Consider the following 20,335-nt stretch of genomic DNA (forward strand, 5'->3'; position numbering starts at 1 on the left):
AAAAAATTGACAAACAAGTACACAAAAAAATTGAATTTTCAACTAAGCAATGTAGGGATATAACACTTCTTATTGTTTTACTGTGATTTAATATTGTGCACTATTTCAGCTTGTTTCAGTACTTTTTATCGATGCACTACGGTCCATACTCTAGTTGAAATTCCAAATTTTTTGTGTACTTGTAATTATGAGAGTAATGAACCATGCACACTGCGTCAAAAGAAAGAATGTCATGAGGCATGCAATTTTGTATCTGAATATGTGCCTCAAAAATCAGGCATCTTTAGCTATGTTTGACCCATTACACATGCAGTGATATAAAATTAATGAAGAATAGTAGGAGAAGTGTCTGTAATTACATAGAAAATACAACTAAATGGCTACCACCACAGCCATTGCAAAGCTATATTACTAGGAATAGGCGGTATTGGATATTTAATAAAATGGTATGCTATTAGGAAAAGTACCTCAGTATCACTAAAAACCTTTTCATTTTACACTCTTAAACACATGGGTAAGCTATGATTCAGTTACACTTATAGGCCACGAAAAGTTTATTATATGTTTCTGGTTCCCTTCCTGGTACTTTTTTTTTGGTGAATGAATTGCACAATCACCATACAGTAATTTATAATATTTTATATCTGTTGAAAGGTTTTCATGTCTTGTAAACACTCTTTTCTTATAAAGATGCACTAACTTTATACATTTCTCTATAACTCCATGTATTGCTATGTCAGATGTAGCGTACCACATCAAATATTTGTTGCAAAAAAAGCATGGTCACCTGGTCAATTATGGGGAATCAGTAGGACAGAAATATATAATTAATTTTGCACAGCCATACCCTGGTAGCAAAAGTTATCTTTTAAAAGAACAATGAAATGACAATTGTACAACTAAGTAAGTGCATCCCAAAAGGTAAAAAACCACCGTGAATACCTCATAGGTTTGAGCCAGTTATGCTTTGAAAATTGCCTATTATGCTTTTGAGCAGTGCTCAAAATTCCAGCCTATTTATGCTCAAAATTATGCTCTCATAATCAAGATTATGCTTGAGAGCTGATTGTGTTATTATAGTATATCTGCATTTCCTGACTGCTGTATTAGAGTAAGTGACTGCTCTATTAGAGTATCTCGATCTTAGTTCTATGAAATTTGAATAATCAGTCAAGAAAAATAATACTGCAAGGTTTTTGGATATGAAATGCACTAATAATACGCAGTATGTTAATATTGTGCAGTATTTTTGGCACTTGCATTGCACATTTTAATTAAAATTCCTGAAAACCATCCTATTATACTGGTACAATGCTTGATGCTTTTGCTAGCCTATTATGCTTGAAATTAAGCCAGCATGATTGGTGCGAGCCTAATACTTCAACAGACATAGGCCAGTGTTTTTAACATGGTTGTATGGGGCTTGACTTCAAGTATGACCTAAACCATAAAAAATTAATCACTACATTAATTTTGGTATTTGGTATTTTTTAGAAAACAATACCTTCAAAATATTTTTGTAAACTACTATTACCTAAATACCTTCCAACCCTACATATCACGCCACCATGAATCAATGCTTTGCATTGTCAGAACTAGGACACAAAGGAGGATAAAGGTAAACCTGTGATGCATGTATTGTGCGTAATGCGGTTTGTGAAAAGTCATGTCTTAGGACAAATTGACGTCAAACAGTGAAAAAATTTGTAGTCTTATGCATTGTCTTGGCTGAAGGCATCAGTTTGTTAGTTAGTAGAAAATTATAAAAATAATAAAAAGTTCCTAGAAACTTGTTGGAAAGGTTTGGGATCATTTTGAAGGCATGTTTGGGATTGGATATATGCTTAACCAATACTGCCAAGCTGTATTGAAGGAAAATTGAGGCTGTTTTATGAGTGATTTTGAAGGGCAAGAAAGCCCAAGTATGATTCCTTCCATACTATATGGTGTGAATAACCTGGTGTGCCATGTGTAGGGAAGGCAAAATAAATTTACCTATGCTTTAATTGTTGCTATTGCTTCACTTCAACAGGTGCTGGTCTGTGTTCTGTACATGTTACAGTCCAGTCACTATTTGACCAAGCCCACAAACAGCATGAAGAAAAGTGTTTGGACTGTGAGTCAGCCCAACAACCTGTCTACTGGAGCAAGACTATGATGAACATTTGAAGAAAAACAATTTCTCTATCAGTGACCACTCCTCTGAGAAAGATAGTAGTTGAAGTCATGAGGTCAAATAGACAAGAGAAGAGATTTCTCCCTGACTAAGAAGGCCAATATGGGACTCATGGTACTTGCAGCAAGAAGGCCAGTTGACATAGCCATGTTTTGTCTTGTTAGATTGTAGGGGGACCAGGAGAGAGTAGGTAACAACTGAGAGAGTATTATATAGTAAAGTAGTAGTAGTAGTGATAGTAGTAGTGGTAGTGGTAGTGTTAGTGGTAGTGGTAGTAGTAGTAGTAGTAGTGGTAGTGGTAGTGTTAGTGGTAGTGATAGTAGTAGTGGTAGTAGTGGTAGTGGTAGTGGTAGTGTTAGTGGTAGTGATAGTAGTAGTGGTAGTAGTCGTAGTAGTCGTAGTAGTTGTAGTAGTAGTAGTAGTAGAGTAGAGTAGAAGTCACGTGATCAAGTCATGAGGCGTGAAACAACGCTGCTGGTCAGCCTTCCCCCAAGCTCCTTTTGGGTGTGCTTAGCCGTTCCTGTGAAACTATGAAACTTCGTAGCTCAAGAACTGTCCGGTCACCGAGTGCAAGTAGTGAACTTACACCTGTAGTCCGAAGTAATGCCCACCTGGATACTGAAGTCTCCCATCGCTGTGTGTCCGTGGAAGCCAGCGACGAGTCCTCTGCAAGTTTTCCTGGTGAGCGCGTTGATGCTGGGTTGTCGGGAGCTGAATGCCTACCGTCAGACACAACTCATGTCGTCGCAAGTGGTCCTATGCTGAGAACATCGAACTGATGCACTGCTTCTATCTCGCCAAGCGTGATGGAGTAGGTTACCGGAATCGACTGAAGGCTATTTGGGATACTAGAAATTCATCTAAAGCGTCGATAAGTGTGAATACTCTTTGCTGTCACGCTAGAAACATTCAATCGTCTCACATGCTCTCTGAACATGAGTTATCTATTATCGCAACTTCTTGTACCAGATCGTCAGTGGATATCACACATGTAGTGGCTTCCCAGCCAACTAAGTCTGATGTAGTGGATCCTAAGCCAGCTGTCTATTCTGAATCAAGTTCACCAGATTCTCCTGAGAAGGTTTATCCTGAATCAAGTTTACTGGATTCCCCTGAGAAGGTTAATTGTCCAAAGTCTGAGGATATATCTGTTGTGTGTGTGGTGCATTTTCCTGAGGATAATGTCTCACAATGTTTGGAACACAAGTTTTTTGAGGCTTCTGCCCAGGGGTTACTAGCCCCTAGTCTCCCTAGAGTTACCATCAACAAACCAGTTTTGGATCTTGTCACCAGTGTAAATGACTCTCTTGAAAAAGTTTTGGAATATTTTGATCCATCATTGCAACAGTGTGTGCATCTTCTATATGCTGCTGCTGCCACTGTGAATACGCTGTTATCGGGATCCCCAGCTCGACGATCACACAATTCATGGAAGTCACGTTTGGAGAACACTATATCAATTTTAAGAGGAGATTTGTCTCGTTTGGTGGCTGGAGGTTTCCCTCCTAGTGGTAGTAAGAAATTTATGCATAAGTTAAGACGATTACATTCTAAACATTGTATAACGTCATTGTCAGATTTTTCTGTAGTAATTGAAACTCTTAAACAGAAAATTTCAAGTTATGCAGCCAGGTTAAGGAAGTATAAGTCAAGATTATTGAGACAATGGCAAAACAAATTGTTTCGCCAGAATGAAAAGAGATTTTATTCTGAGTTGTTGAGGGGTAGGGATGAAGTTCACCCATCCCCTGATTTGGCTGCCTTGGAATCTTTCTGGAAAAACATTTTTGAGAATCCAGCAAAAGCAAACTTGGATACCTCTTGGCTCAGTGACCTTGAGGGCAAGACTGCAGATAAGTCATTTATTGTGGAGCAGTCTGTCATTGATGAGGCTTGTTTTATGGTTGTGTGTCTAGGTTACGCAACTGGGCTGCTCCAGGTCCTGATGGCGTTCAGGGCTTTTGGATTAAACGATTCACAGCTTTGAGGTCAGTGATTGTCTCCCATTTTAACAACATGTTGAAGGATGGGTCTCTTATACCATCATGGTTTCCGAAGGGCAAAACTATTTTAATTCCCAAAGCTTCTGATACAGAACAGCCAAAGAATTTTCGGCCAATAACCTGTCTGAACATTTTGTACAAGCTGTGGACAGGATGTATTAGTGAAGTAGTGCTAAGGCACTGTGTTGTTAATAATGTTTTACATCCAGCACAGAAGGGGTGTGTTAGAGGAGAGCTTGGATGCACAGATCATTTGTTGTTGAATAGTCATATTTGGAAGCAGGTCAAGTCTAAGAATCGATCACTTTCTGTTGCATGGCTTGACTATAAAAAGGCCTATGATTCTGTACCCCATAACTGGATTGTTTGCTGTTTAAAATTATTTCGATTTGACACCACCATAGTACAGTGTATTGAACAATTGCTCTCACTATGGAGTACTACTTTGTACCTTCGGATGCCTACTTGTGACCCAGTGATGCTGGCAGCAGTCTCTATTAAGCGCGGTATTTTCCAGGGAGACACACTTAGTCCTCTACTGTTTTGTCTTACTCTTACACCATTGAGTATGCTGTTGGATTCCTTGAGTGGGTATCAGGCCACCACTACGAGAAGAGTAAATCATTTGTTGTATATGGATGACATTAAATTGTTTGCAAAATCGGATATCCAGCTTGAAAGGCTACTTCACACTGTTTATATGTTTTCCAATGATGTTTGTCTCACCTTTGGGCTTGACAAGTGTGCAAAGTCCTCTGTAGTGAGGGGAAAGGTGGTTTCATCTGATGATGTTCCCCTATCAGACGCTTGCTCTATACGTGTATTGGGTGTTGGTGAGTCATACAAGTACCTGGGTTTTTATGAATCTGATGGACTAGATTGTGTCAAGAGTAAGGAGATGCTTACTGATTTATATAACCATCGATTGAAGCTAGTATGGAGCTCATTGCTCAGTGGACCTCGTAAGACAAGAGCTACAAACTCATTTTGTGTTCCACTCTTGTCCTTTGGCTTTGGAATTGTTCCCTGGACTAAGAAAGAGATCCAGCAATTTGATGTTAGCACAAGGAGGATCCTATCAGCCACTAACAATCATCATCCTCGTAGTGCTATTGAGCGTATTTATTTGCCTCGCTATGCTGGAGGTGTTGGGTTGGTGAACATTGAGAACTTGTATAACAGAAAGTTAGTCTCACTTGCTCATCATCTCTCTGTTTCTTCTGACCCTCTGGTCTTATTGTGCTGTGAGATTGACAGTGATTTGCCAAGGCGGAGTTCTGTGTTGTTCAGGGCCAGGGAATACTGTGCATCTCTATCTGTTACATCAGACTTCCAAAACATCTTGTTCTCTTCACTGAAGTCTTTGATTCGTGACTGTCAGTTTAGCCGGCTAATGTCCTCTATCATCGACAAACCTCTTCATGGTCAGTATTATGCACTTTTAAACAAGAATTCAATTGACAAGACTAGAAGTGTGTGCTGGCTGAAAAGCCATGTTCACTCAGAGTCGGAATCTACAATACTTGCCATTCAGAATCAGGCCATCACCACCAGAGTTCTTCAGGTTAAGATTATGAAGATGAGCATTTCTTCTATAATGTGTAGATTGTGTGGAGAGCATGAAGAATCTGTTGTTCATTTGTTGGCAGCTTGTCCATCATTGGCTGCCACTGCTTATTTATATTGTCATAACTTAGTAGCTGGAGTGGTGCATTGGCATTTGATGAGGCTGCATGGATTTTTACCTGGTTCCTCGTGTTGGTTCACTCATAGACCCCCTGCTGTGGTTGAATCATCGGCAGTGAAGATCCTGTGGGATTTTAGCTTACAGTCTGCCAGTCACCACCTGAGTAATCGCCCAGATATTGTTTTATTTGACTATGACCTTAAGAAGATCTACTTCATTGAAGTTTCTTGTCCAGCTGATGTAAATGTGCCCTCTAAGGAGCAAGAAAAGTTACAGAAGTATCAATCATTGGCACATGATTATCACTTGATGTACAGAATGCCGGTGATAATTATCCCTGTGGTGGTTGGATGTACAGGTGTTGTATCTTCTAACTGTATTACTCACCTTCGTCGTATCCCAGACTTTTCTAACAATTTATTTTGTACCATTCAAAAGGCAGCCATAATTGGAACTGTTCATGTCTCACAGTGTACAAATGTGATTTAATGAACATTATCTTATGTACTTGTACATGATTCTGTTCTTTCTCTGTACAATTGTGTGTACATGTAATTCTTTCAATGAAAAGTAGTAGTAGTAGTAGTAGTAGTATTAGTAGTAGTAGTGGCTGAGAGAGTAGTAGAAGTGTAATCTAAGGACCGACTTTCATGATTTGTATGGCCATAGGAAATGACTGTGAAGGGGTAGAAGTGGGACTAGTGTGAGTTTGTGGTGCCTTGCTAGCAGATGCTCAGAGATAATAAGATGAGATCCCAAACCCCTAATGACATGCTGTCATCTTCTATCAGTTCTTTGAATGGAAGACAGTGATTATACACTGATGCAGCTCTATGGGATGCAGGCGCCCTAATTTAAGAGCACCTGCATCATTTTCTTATACTTTATGTACAGTACAACTATGCACAGTATTGTGAATGCAAGTAGTACTCCTCAAAAAATCTAAGTTCTTCGCATGAATATTTTTCTCATGGACAAGAACTGTCCTTTTAGTCAAACTTTCAAGTAAGCACTTAGTATGCCACAATAACATAATTTAGTCGAGGAACTCACTGAAAACTATATGAAAGCTAAAAAATACTTACATTTCTAAATATTACACACTGCTCATACTGAAGTTTAAACTCTAGTAATTTCACTACAGGTGTTGTTCTGTCTCATATTCTCCTAATGGTGACTAATTTTTGAACCAGGCACATTCCCACGACTGGCCTTAGCACACCTGGTTTACTATTGAAATTGTTTTGTTAAAATGCACCTATACTCTGTACCTATGTATCTATGTACAGTATCTATCTACTATGCTTGTCTGTACTCACCCATGTGAACAAAAACTATTAAATGGTGAAAAGCAGGCAGTATGTGAGATATACTATGCAGCATGCATATAATTGTGTTGGTTCATTCAAGATGAGCTAGCTAGCTGCATGGCACTTGGTTTTTTAAAAGTGACACAACATCATGCAACTTTTTATGGCTGATCATTTAACCACAAACCCACTGCTAACATGACTATGTAAATGCTGACATGCATATTTGTTGCAGGCATAAAAATAGTGGCATTTGTGCACTTCCTTGTAAGGGTGATGACAATAAGAAACCACATGAAGGCATAGCTATGTCATTAGGGTGATTACCTGCTGGTTTCTAAGAATTGACATTGGATGGTTTCGTTAAAAATTCATAGACTCTAAAACTAACAATCCCATAAATAGGTAAAAATATACCAGTCATACAACAAAACAATATGAGCTAGGCTGCATTTTAAAATGTGCACACAATCTACAGCAGCATGTGACCAGGTTTTGCAATATCAACCAATATGGGCTATTACCCTGGAAAATACCACAACAATGTAAAGTCACTTTCAACTTGGATTTTAGTCTTTTAACTATAAAAATATTATAAAACTACCTGTATGTGAGAACAAAAATAATTTTTAGTGTAGGTGTGTAAAGGCACCTTTGCAATTTGGTGACACACCAGACACAGTAAACCATTTTCTAAGTAGTTATTTAAGAAAGAGATTATTAAGATCCATTTTCAATGTAAGCTACTTGTTAATGAATGATGAAAAATAGCTCATTGAACAAGCTACAGAACATGTAATGGCAAACCATATAGACATAGTGAACTGAGCTGACAACCTGTCATTTTCCATGGAATCTATCATTAATATACTTGCTATGAAAATATGCCCTATTGATATGCACAGAAATCGATGAGAAAAGTCATTGTTAAAGATAAAAGGCATGAGCAATTCCAAATAATACGTGGTCTGTACACATGGAGGCACTCATGAATACAGCTAAAAGTTGTTACAGTAATCATGCAGTATGATAGCACTGTATAGTAGGGACCACAAAGATGTGGACATGGCACATGAAAACATCACCAAAAATACCAGCCTCACTTTTCCCTGATGATGATGAGGCTAAGGGCTTGATTTTTTCACTGTTTGACCTCGCTTCAGCCGGACACATGCCTTTTGGAATACCACAGTACATACAATGCATTCTTCATGGACTTATCAGTGTCCTACTTTGTGTCCCATTCATCTTTGCCGATGGTGAAAGGTGTCAATTTGGTGGTAGCGCATGATGGCTTCCCTTAGTAATGAAAATCACTCATATTTTTCATAGTGGCTACTGCACTTTGATTGCAGAGGTGCTTTTTGAACAGTTCTTGATTTGTAATGCTGTGTAATGGGTTGAACATAGCTGACAATGAAATGTAACGAATTCTTCACCTTTTCAGACAATAATTGATAGCTGGGGTGTGAGGCTCCATTTTTGTCTATTGATGCGGTATGCGTGGGTTCACCAGTCATAATAATTTTATTTTACAAAATAGTTAACAAACAAGTACACAAAAAAATCAGAAATTTCAACTGGAGTATACGACAATAGTACATTGATAAAAAGTACAGAATAATGCTGTTTATTGTTTTATTATGATTTAACATCATGTACTACTCCAGCTTGTTTGAGTACTTTATTGTGCTATGGTCCCTACTCTAGTTGAAAATTCCAATTTTTTGTGTACTTGTACTAATTAGACCACAACATGCATCATTAATGGTGGTGGGTTCAAAGGGTTCCATGGAATCTCTAGCAATAAAAATTTGATGAAGTTAATGTTAGCCCCATAAAAGCTGCTGTTACTCTAGCATATACTATTATTCCTGCATACTTATAGTCATAATATGTGACTGGGTCTGGGAAAATCAGTCTTATTTCCCATGACAGCAGATTTGATTTTTCACCAAGAACACAAAGCTACGCACATAAATAAAATATAAAATTTCATAATCAAAATCAGCTATACTTGAGTGGTCTGCCTTTTCCAAGCACAGTGGTGATCTGTACGAGTGGTTGGGGCTCTAGTCAGCCTGGTGATGGCTATGTGTGGCTGTGCTGCTCTGTGGCATTGAATAAATACCTGTGCTGTAAACTTCCTTTCATTTTAGCCAGTTTTAAGACCTGAATGACTCATAACCTGGGCTAATTCATCCTCTTTAATTTTTCAAAACAGTCTCTTGCCTGCCTCCAGCCCCCGACACCCACCTCTTTTGGAGCTCACCTATTAAAGTCCACATCAAGTTAAAACTATCTAAAATTGCAGGAAACTCAACTGTTGGCTACTTCTACTGTTGATGATCTTGAAGGTAATGAATTGGTGTAAAACATCTGAAAACTTGGTACACGTAGCTTCTATCATTGGCGAGCTACAACACACTGAATACTTAAAACTGACATTTCTCAATACTGTTAAATAGGTGATAAGACTGATCTTGTCAGATTGGGACACATATATGGCCTGCATACCTTTGACTGAAGTATATATGAATTAAATGTCAATTAGTATATGGCTATATGCAGGTGTAGATGTTTCATTTCTTACCTTTCATATCTATGATCCCAACTCAAGTAAATTTTTCCTTACATTTGTTTGGTTACTTCTTTTATGACTGGTGAACCACTGCATACTGCATCAAAGGAAAGAATGGCAGCAGAACAATGACTGAACATGCACCGCGAGTATCAAAAGTGATGTAGCCATTCCACTTTTTTTCCATCTACAGTATTTCCTATCCTTAATACAGTGCTACAAATAACAGTAAAAGAAGGGCCTTTGCATTCTCTCCACTCACTACAGAAATTGTGAATGGTTCTTGTAATAACCAGCACTGAAGCCATGATGCGTGACTGTAAATCAATACCTATGCAAGGAACAGGACACAAAGCCAAGGATGACAGTGGCAAGTCCATGATGCTTGCACTGTAGCTGATGTGGTTAGCAAAACGGCATGTGTTGGTATGAAATAAGTGATGTTGAACAGTGAAGAAACCAAGCTCATAGTCTATACCTTATGCTTAACTGAGTCAGTCAGTCAGTCAGTCAGCAGTAAATTCAGAAATTTTACAAGTTTCATATAATATAGTAACTTGTTGGAAGGGTTTGGGGTTGCTCCAAAGGTATTTTAGGGGCTAAATGATACTGCCAAGCTGACATACAGAAGTAAGGCTTGTTAATGATGTAGCCAGAAAAGTCCAAACTTTATAATACATATACTACTGGTACTGTAATAGCTACTAATGGTACTGTAGCTATTAAAAAAATGATACTATAATTTTTCTTATACATGTGGTTATACTTATACCTTGTGTGTGCCTAATTGTCAGCAAGTACGTGCACCAAAGTTTGATAACATTGATCATCATAGCAGGAACAAAGAGGCAGTGGTAACTGAACTGAAAGATAGTTCCGAGTTAATAAGGCATACCTGCTTTTGAACTGACAGTAAAACTTAGACAAAAAAAGCTACTAAAATGAAAAGAGTATAGCATCCGGAGTTCGAACCCTGAACCATCGGTGTGCTGTGTAGGTGTACATGTGATAACTCTGCATAGGTGTGATAACCATTTGTGCTACTGCTCATAGCTCAGAAAAACATTTCAGTTCAGTAACCACTTCCAAAAAAATTAAAATCAGATGAAAGCCTGGGGTAACAGAAAGCCTGTGCTGAAGTTTACCTGTCTGGATTAAAGTTTTCCATTGCATTATGATGCCGTAGCTTTTGGCTTGCAGAATCGTCATTGTATGATGGAGCAATTACAAATAAATAATAATGTGGGGGACAAAATATAGTAGGCTAAGTCATAGATTATAGAGGCCTTACGGTCACCTATAATCTATGGCTCATGTACTAGTGGCACTCTATTTTTTTGATACCGGTAATTTGCTGATGTCTGGCCTCTCAACTGTCATGCCTCTGGTGTGATTCTCACAATTTGAGGTGCAATCTCACGCTCTCACGCCCAAAGAGTATTGAATCTCATACCTACAAGCAATGTATATAGCTTACAGTAACTTCCACAGAAACATTCAGTATTAGAACCAAAAAAGTCTGTAAATCTTTGGATATTTATATAATTGTACACAGTTTGTGTCACGTGATTGTTCTTATGTCATTCCTGGTATTTAAATGAGGAAATGGCACTGGATCAGAGCACTGGATTAAGACATGGCTGGGAATAACAGAGTGAGGTGTAAAATAAAAAGTAACAAAATACAGTATTTCAACTGTCTGTTTAGTTTGTTTGTTGTTCTTTTTTAAGATATATTTTGTGCTGGGCCATGTGTAGCTAATAAAATGATCACATGATGCCATGGATGTACTACAAGACAAAAATAGAGAAAAAGCGACTATGTGTGGCTGAACAGTAAAAGATAGCGACATTCCAGTGCCTTGAACTGCCTTCAATGGATAAAAGTGCACTACCAGAAAGGATTCAATGGATACATCAGTGTGTTCAACTAATTCTATAGTGTGTGGCATAGCAGATGGTGGCAGTGCACAGCGGATATACTGTAGCTACAGTTAATAGCAGCTAAGCCTGCATAAACAGGTGGATAGATAGAAAGTATAGGTGGACAACTACACCGATTATCAGCTTAAGGGCACATTTTATGTTGCGCTTGTTCTCTCCATCAGTTTGCACAGGATAGATGGCAGAATTTTGTTGATCCCACTCCTGATAAAAGCTAGCTACCGGTTGAGAGCTCTGGTCTCTATAACGCCGGTAGCTACCGGCACAAATAAAACATAGAACAGTTGTTAGCTAGCTAGTAACAGTATGCTCTAGCTACTGTTTACGTACTCACCCAGGTCATTCAATTTGAGGAACTGAAATAGCAGAAGTAGCTATTCAGCCACTGAATTCCGGCGCTCACGCTCTCAGTTTGGTGCGTATATGTACAGATAGTCGTGCCGGGTAGTGCTCCTGGTTGCTCAGTACAGCAAACCCTTGCCAAAATACAGACGGTTCAGGTGCGACTAAACTTGCAGTGATATTGTAAACACGGAAAGATCATAGACTTGGACTTGACCGCAAAATTCTTTAAAGGGGAATGACTGTCAGGCGCGGCAACCTCCCTGACTGACCATCCCTATTACGTTAGTCTATATAAGTAGGCATTCCAGTATCCGAGATTTTTTAAATAAAAAATTTCTCCGTATATTCCACAATAGAACCCTGGCACAAAACAACAACTCGCGTTTAACTTGGGATTGCTCCGTAGTCCGAGTTCCAATGAGGATGAAAATCGCTAAAGGGTTTGTCCACACGCTGATCATCATGAAAATCTTAGTGTTGTCGTGCGCGTTACATATAAGTAAGTTTTGTGTTGTTTTGTAATCTTTTCAAGCCTTGTAATGTATGTAGAATACTTTAAAACTGTAAAAAACGTAGTGTCGGGTGGAAGGTAGTCACTGGTGCTTACTTTAAAGTACGTAGTTACTTCGCTCTGGTTAGCGATTTTCAGCTCCAGAGCAATTTCTGATGGCTGTGTCAGCAGCTCAAAAATACAAACCACTTCAAAGTCGGCATAACAATGCTGTAATTGAAACCACAACTCCACCTTAGGTATTGCTGCATCATTGTGGCACCTCCACGTTAATTGTTTACCTTTATAAGTTGTTAACTGGATGTTTTTACTTACTTGACATAGCCACTTACCTATGGTTATACACCATTGTATTGAGAAGTGTACAGTAGGTGAAACATATTTGCTCACCACAAAGCATACAAAGATCGCTGAAATCTGATAACATTTGAAGTTACTCTCATTACATGTACAAACTTGCAGCTAGAAGCAACTGCAGTTTCAAGACAGTCCAGATTGCTAGATGGCTTCCTGATTCAATTGTGCCATTTTCCCTTTAAAATGTATGGGGAGCCCCGGAGAAAAAGTGTACCTTTTTTCAGTTTTAAAGCACTGTGCATGGCAAAGTAGTTAATTCCAACCCAACAAACTATATATTTCTGAGATCGGCAATCAATACTCTATCTATTGAGCATATAAAAAGTCCATTTTTCCAAAATTTAAAATTTGGGCTGGAATGCCTAATATAAGGTAGGGGTGGGCGTTTCCGGACAAAGTTTGCTCACCATTAGAAATTTGTTCATTCCTCCTCGAAAGAAAAACGGATTTTAAAATGCTTAGTGCCGAATTGTAGCTAATGAACTAGGCTATCGGTGTCATAAATTGTGGGTGGTGAAGTATAGGGTACTAGGAGAAAGAGCAGTTTAAATTTGCAGTTTGAGAAATTGTCAAAAATTTATGTGACTGGGGTTTCCGGACACCACTAAAAAAAGACGTACCTGCTATAGTCATGGGAAATGCTGCACGCTATTGAGTGTCAAGGCCCAGCAGAGACTGACAGCATTCTGTTTGTGTGGTTACTTTGTTGGTGACAGCAATTTTTAAGAAGCAGAACTGCTGCCAGCCTGGCTTGGACGTGCGTATGTCTTGCAGCACTTTCGAAGATGCGACATTTGATCTATCATCTACTGTTAGAAAATCTGTATCAGTCCTTGCCTTAACACCGAAACAGTATAGTTAAGTATTGTAGCGCCGCGGATCCTTGCTTGGGACTTCTCTGGGCTGCTGGTTGTGTTGATTGTGCGTGCCAGTTAACACGTCGCAGGTAATGGCTTGGATTCCAGTTGTACTATCTCTAAATCACATATCCGTTCACTGAATAGTGTGACTGATCATTTGTGCTGCCTATGGTAGCTTAGAATTATGAACGGTGCCCTCAATCTCCTGTTAACATGCGTAGTAAAAGTTTTTTACACAAAAATATTCTACACGCGCAAGCGAATTGTGATGTATCTCGGCAATCCTTAAAGCTATCGAAACAAAACTTTAGTATTTTATAGTACACAAGTAGGGCACTTAGGTACTTAAACCATAGCCTGATTGGTTTCTATTCCATCCTTCAGTAGAAGATTAAAAACTAAGTGTCCGGAATACCCAGCTGTCCGGAACCCCCCTTACTTACCTTACATGGTCCACCACAAATACGAAGTGCATTCCTTTCTATACCACAAATTCACTGATTATACCTTTTATGGTGTACAAAGAAGCACGCTAATGTCGACATTTATAGCACTGATGTATTCAAGGTAGAGAAAGGAATGCTTTTTAGAATGTCATTTGTGGTGGCATTCATATGCCAGTCAGGAAGTTGCTCCAGTTTCACTTTTCATGCATCTCCTTCCTGTAGGAGCTACGTAGTAGAGCGGCTTAGCAAAATATTTGTGCACTTTGTGCACTGAGAAAGTATGAAACTTTACACATAGTACCTATATACCTACCATGAAGTGTATTTTGAGATGGCTGTGAGGTAGCTCGCACTCGTAATTGTAGTAAGAGATATTATATCAGTGATTATAACAGCAATGAGCAGACACAGTACTACAACATTTACAATTCTAAAAGAGACCTATCCTATCACTACTTTCTAGTGTTAATTAACTATTGTTCTGCATGGCTGCCTGTCTTACATCACTCCCCTCCTTTGAGCAGACGTCCCGGATGCTAGATAGCACATAGTCATTCAGCCGAGCTGGAGGTCTTCTTTGTCTCACTGGATAGCGTCTACTAGTAGATTGTTCACTTACAACTTGGGGAGTGGGCTGAGGGCTTGAAATAACATCATCATCATCCTGATCAATCAATTGTAGGTTTGTTCCAACCAGTGTAGGTGCAGATCTTTCTTGAGTACTATCTGCCATGTCCATAGCACTGTTATCCTCCCTATCAGTAGGCTGAAGTAGTCGAGTGTTCTTCGGACAGGGTTTTAGTCTATTGAAATGGACTACTTGTCGTCGTCGGGCTCCATTAAGGGATTGAATCCTGTACACACACTCACTGATCTTTTTCACAATTGTATAAGGACCCTGCCATGGATGGAAAAGTTTTTTCGTGTTGTTTTTTGGAACTTTTGGATTTAACACCCAAACTCAGTCACCTGCTACATATGGATCTCCATGAATTTTTCCGTCATACAGTTCTTCCTGTCTCTCGTGGTGAGTTTTGCAGGTCTGTCGTACTGTTTCATAAGCAGATGTTAGTTGTTTCTTCAAGCTCACAGCATACTCACTCGGTGACTGAGAGTCAGTGGGGGTGCTACCATACATCACATCTACAGGTAAGCGAGCTTGCCTCCCAAACATTAAATAGAAAGGAGTGTAACCAGTAGTAGAATTCACACTAGTATTGTACGCCATACAGACTTTGCGTATGTGTTGCTCCTAGTCCCACGGGTGATTCTTGCAGTGAGTGGCAAGCATGATGAGCAGTGTTCTGTTAAAGCGCTCCACCATGCCATCACACTGAGGGTGATATGGAGTGGTCCTTGTTTTCTTTATGAGGAGCATTTTACAAACCTCACTAATTAACTGAGATTCAAACTGACGACCTTGGTCGGAGTGTAGCTGTTCTGGCACTGAATACCTCATGAAAACTTCATCAATCAAGTGAATAGCCACTGTGGAAGCTTCTTGATTGGGCAGTGGAATAGCCTCCATCCATTTGGAAAAATAATCTCCTACCACCATAATGTAAGAATTCTTCTGAGGGCTCTCAGGCAGTGGCCCTAAGAGGTCCACAGCCATAACTTGAGTAGGATATCCAGCTTGAATTGTTCCAAGAGGTGCTCTCCTGGAGTGAGTTGGTGACTTACGAGTGGAGCATTCATGGCAGGTAAGGCAAAAATCTCTTGTATCACTCCAGTATCCTGGCCAATAAAAGCGTTCCTGGACACGACTGAATGTCTTCTCATGTCCTAAGTGCCCCCCTGCAATACCACTATGGAGAGCCTCTAGCACTTCTTCCCTTAAATTTGCAGGAACCACGAACTGAAAATGATTAGACTTATCATCTTGGCCCACAAATACACGATACAGTACACCATCCTTTACAACTATTTGATCCCATAGTTGAGCAAGCCTTCGGAACATGAGGTTATCTGCTGCTGAGACTTGAGGCTTTTGCTCTGTTTCTTTGGACTGGAGTATGGGTCCAATGACGGGATCTGCTAACTGAGAGGCACGCAGTTCTACAGGGCCACATACGCTAAGAGATAAATCCGACATCTGTACAGCACTGATTACCGGTTGATTCACCTCTTGGGGAGATCTACCACACTGACGGCATGGTATTCTTGACAGTGCATCTGCATTGCTGTGTTGCTTTCCAGGGCGGTGCACTATATTGAAGTCGTACTCTTGCAGTTTCTGGAGCCAGTGAGCCATTTGTCCTTCCGGTTGCTTAAATGTTTGGAGCCACTTGAGGGCTCCATGGTCTGTGCGGATAGTGATTGGCCTCCCCAACAAATATGGCCTAAAATGCTCAAGGAATACTACTACAGCAAGAAGTTCTTTCTTTGTTGCACAATAATTTCGCTCAGATTTGGAAAGTGTTCTACTGCCATATGCTACTACAGTTTCATTGCATCCATTCACTTGAGAAAGTACAGCACCCACACCCATATCACTATACTAGCATCTGTATCCAATACAAATGGCTTTAACCAATCTGGTAATGCCAGTATGGGAGTTGATGTCAGTCTGTTTTTGAGATTGCAGAAGGCCTCTTCACAGGATGGCGTCCATTGAAACACAGAATGTTTTTCAGTAAGCTTATGCAGTGGAGCTGCGATGGATGCAAAGTTTTTAACAAACCGGCGATAGTAACTGGCAAGCCCCAAAAATTGTTGCACTTCTTTAGTTGATTGTGGTGTTGGCCAATGCTTGACCTTCTCTGTTTTTTTGTGTATCAGGTGAAACTACTTTGGTAGATATAATGTGTCCAAGGAATTGAACTTCAGACTGCAGTAGGTGGCACTTCTGTGGCTGTAGCTTCAATCCTGCACACTCAATACGTCTCAATACTCCTGCTAGGTTTTCGAGGTGTTGTTCAAAAGTTCTTCCAAAAATGATGATATCATCGATATAGACAAGGCAACTGTGCCATAGCAATCCCTTTAAAACCATATCCATGAGCCTTTGAAACGTTGCTGGTGCATTGCAAAGTCCAAAAGCATGACATTAAATTGGTAAAGACCCTCATGCGTGCAAAAGGCAGTCTTCTCTCTATCATCTTTGTGAACCTCCACCTGCCAATAGCCACTCTTGAGATCTAGAGTGGAAAACCATCTCGATCCAGCCAGGGTGTCTAACGTATCGTCAATCCTGGGGATAGGATATGTATCCTTTCGGGTGACTTCGTTTACTTTACGATAGTCAACACACAGGCGGATAGAGCCATCTTTCTTGGGTACAAGTACAATTGGGGAGGCCCATGGACTGCTTGATGGTGACACAATGTTCTTATTCTTCATTTCATCTAACAACTTTCCGACTGCCTCTCGTTGCAAAGGTGGTGTCCGTCTAATGCTCTGACGAATTGGGGCACCTGTAGTCTCAATACGGTGTGTTATAGCATCTGTACGACCCAATTTACTGGTATTGGTAGCAAAAACATGTGCATAATTCACCAACAAGGCATTGATTTGTTCCTTTTGACAGTTACTTAGATCACCTGGGAGAGTTTCCATCAGCTTCTCAACCAAACTATGCTGCTCCTGTTCAGCATTACAATCCTCATTTACTATAGACACTGTCGCTATATCATTCTCCAACAGCTCGGCTTTGGCAATCTTAGTGCCCTTGTAGATGGTCAATGACTCTGGTTTTAAGTTTAATACTCTAACTGGGATTCTTCCTTGTTGTGGGGTTACTACTGCTCTGGCTATGAGCACTTGAGGCTTCTTGGGCAAGTGGTCTTCCACTAACCAGGTACCATTACAGATATTGCTTACATTGCCCATGATCTCCATCTCACTTTCTGCTTCAATCACAAAATTTTCCTCTACAGTTACATCAACCTGGACAGCTGCTTGCATACCAATGTGAAGTGGATCTAAAGGTATAGTCTTCCCCCCTGTAGACAGCTTCCCATCTGCCAGATCAAGGATGCAGTGGTTTGATTCTAAGAAATCCATTCCAAGGATTCCTTGGGAAGTAAGAGAATCTGCCACAATTAATGTTTGATTCACCTTAAGCCCCATCAGAGACAAATTAATGACAGCCGATCCCCTAACCTTCAATGGAACACCATCGACCCCCACAAGTCGTGTGGTTACAGGGTTTAAATGCACCGTGTCCTTTAGTGGCTTGATGCTGTCCCACACCTTTCCATCAATAAGTGAAACAGCCGCTCCAGTATCAACTAGAAACGATACCCATGCTCCACCAATTCTTGCACTTATTGAGTAATTGGATACACTTCCCACGGTGATAGTGTTGACCTCTTGTACTTCATTTGTGTTCACTCGGTCAACATCTTTGGATATCGCCTGGCTGACCTGGTTCTCAATACTTCCTCTAGAACTTCGCCTTTGACATTCACAGTGGATTTCTGTGGTACTCTCTACCAGTTTGTTCCGATCAAGCAGATGTTCCAAGGCATCAATTCGGCTAATTAGCTTGTCAATCACATTGGTTATCTGTTCATTCATAATAGTGGAACTTTTTAGTCTTAGCTCAGTCACTGATTGCACTGCATCTGGTACACCACTCAGGTTAGTTACTGCCAGGAAAGATTCAAACTCGACAGTAGCCTGCACAGCCTCTGCAACTGTTGTTGGCCGAAGTTGTTTCACTGCCAATGCTATTTGCGGATCTTTTAACTCACCTAGAAACTTGTTAAGGGCCAATACGTCCTTCGCCTCTCTTTCGAAGTCAGGGTAAGCCTTATCAACTAGCGACGATATGGCATCTCCATAGTCAACCCAGCTTTCGCCTGCTCGCTTCAGCCGGCGCTGCAAGTCGACCTTAAACAATTCCTTTTTGCAAGGCAGATCAAACCTTAGCCGTAACGCCTCTATCGCTTGAACGTAACTTGGTTGCGTTATATGCTGCTGTAATAATAACGAGTGTCACGCGAGCTTTCCCAGTCACGTGCACATTCAACCACTTGTATCTGTCGTCATCGCTCCACCCAATAACCATAGATACACTATTAAAATGTGCAATCCACTCACTGAAGTCCTCTTCGCTGCTGAATTTATCAGGGAAAATCAGTGGACGGGCCATGTTCGGTCTGTTCATATTGACTCCTGCGTTACCATCCTCATCACGTGACTGACCATGCTGCATCTGAAAAAGGAACGGCAGACAAAGGTTGAACAAACGCGACAGGTACTCGACCTTTACGGGTACCGTTAAATGAGACTTGCCACGGTACCATGACGTTTAGGTGACTGGCTATAATAAAGTCAATGTAGTGTCACTATTGAGTATCTCTAAATCCCTCGAACGGTAGCTATCCTGCCGACTACGCCAGTGTGAGGTAGCTTGCACTCGTAATTGTAGTAAGAGATATTATATCAGTGATTATAACAGCAATGAGCAGACACAGCACTACAACATTTACAATTCTAAAAGAGACCTATCCTATCACTACTTTCTAGTGTTAATTAACTATTGTTCTGCATGGCTGCCTGTCTTACATGGCCGTTGCTATTACTCCAGCAGTCACGTGAATAGAAATAAAACAAGGTCCTCAAACTTAAAAAAAAAAAGAAAAACAAAATGTCTCGAGCAAGAAACGAACCCGGGACCTCCAGTGCTTGAGCCCTAGGTCCTAACATTGTGCTACGTGGCTCCCAGCTACCTAAATCCAAGTACCTTAGTTTCTACCTTATATGTCTCCGAGTGGAGTGGCTAACTTCTATATAATATACATATATTAAAGAAGAAACAAAAGCTGAACCCGACCCTACCCCTAACACTAAAACTACTTTTCGCATCCCATAAAAAAAGTTGAATACTCGGGGCAACCTACTAGATGCGTTCCCTAAAGTTGAATGCTTGGGGCAACCTACTAGACACGTTCCCAACTATAGTGTGTTTGATAGGGAGAAATCTAGTGGACTGCCAGAACAATACCCCTGACAAAATACTTCCGGCTGCCAGAACAATAGCAACTTCGTTTTGAGATATGGAGCCATTGCAGATTTGACCTTTGGTGTCCTCTACAATTCGTTTTATGCTCAAAAATGGTGAAATTTATCTATATATCGTCCAAGACGTCCATACAACACTCAATTTG

At 40.2% G+C, this 20,335-nt stretch overlaps 1 protein-coding gene across 1 annotated transcript; it reads left to right on the plus strand.

Moving 5' to 3' along the window:
* The first annotated feature begins 2,891 nt into the window (after nt 1-2,891).
* LOC136247985 (uncharacterized) lies at nt 2,892-6,355 on the plus strand. The gene is made up of 2 exons (XM_066039803.1): nt 2,892-4,051; nt 4,093-6,355. Exons 1-2 carry the CDS (start codon nt 2,892-2,894, stop codon nt 6,353-6,355), a joined length of 3,423 nt encoding a protein of 1,140 aa, XP_065895875.1.
* Nucleotides 6,356-20,335: the final 13,980 nt, after the last annotated feature.

Source organism: Dysidea avara, chromosome 2 (assembly GCF_963678975.1).
Source record: "Dysidea avara chromosome 2, odDysAvar1.4, whole genome shotgun sequence".
NCBI classification, from domain to species: domain Eukaryota; kingdom Metazoa; phylum Porifera; class Demospongiae; order Dictyoceratida; family Dysideidae; genus Dysidea; species Dysidea avara.

What these genes read in the sequence shown, in the direction of transcription:
- LOC136247985 (XM_066039803.1), top strand. Translation starts at nt 2,892, where the DNA reads ATGCCTACCGTCAGACACAACTCATGTCGTCGCAAGTGGTCCTATGCT. An exon ending in AAGTCATTTATTGTGGAGCA is followed by an intron (nt 4,052 to 4,092) that starts GTCTGTCATTGA and finishes TTGTGTGTCTAG; the next exon opens with GTTACGCAACTGGGCTGCTC.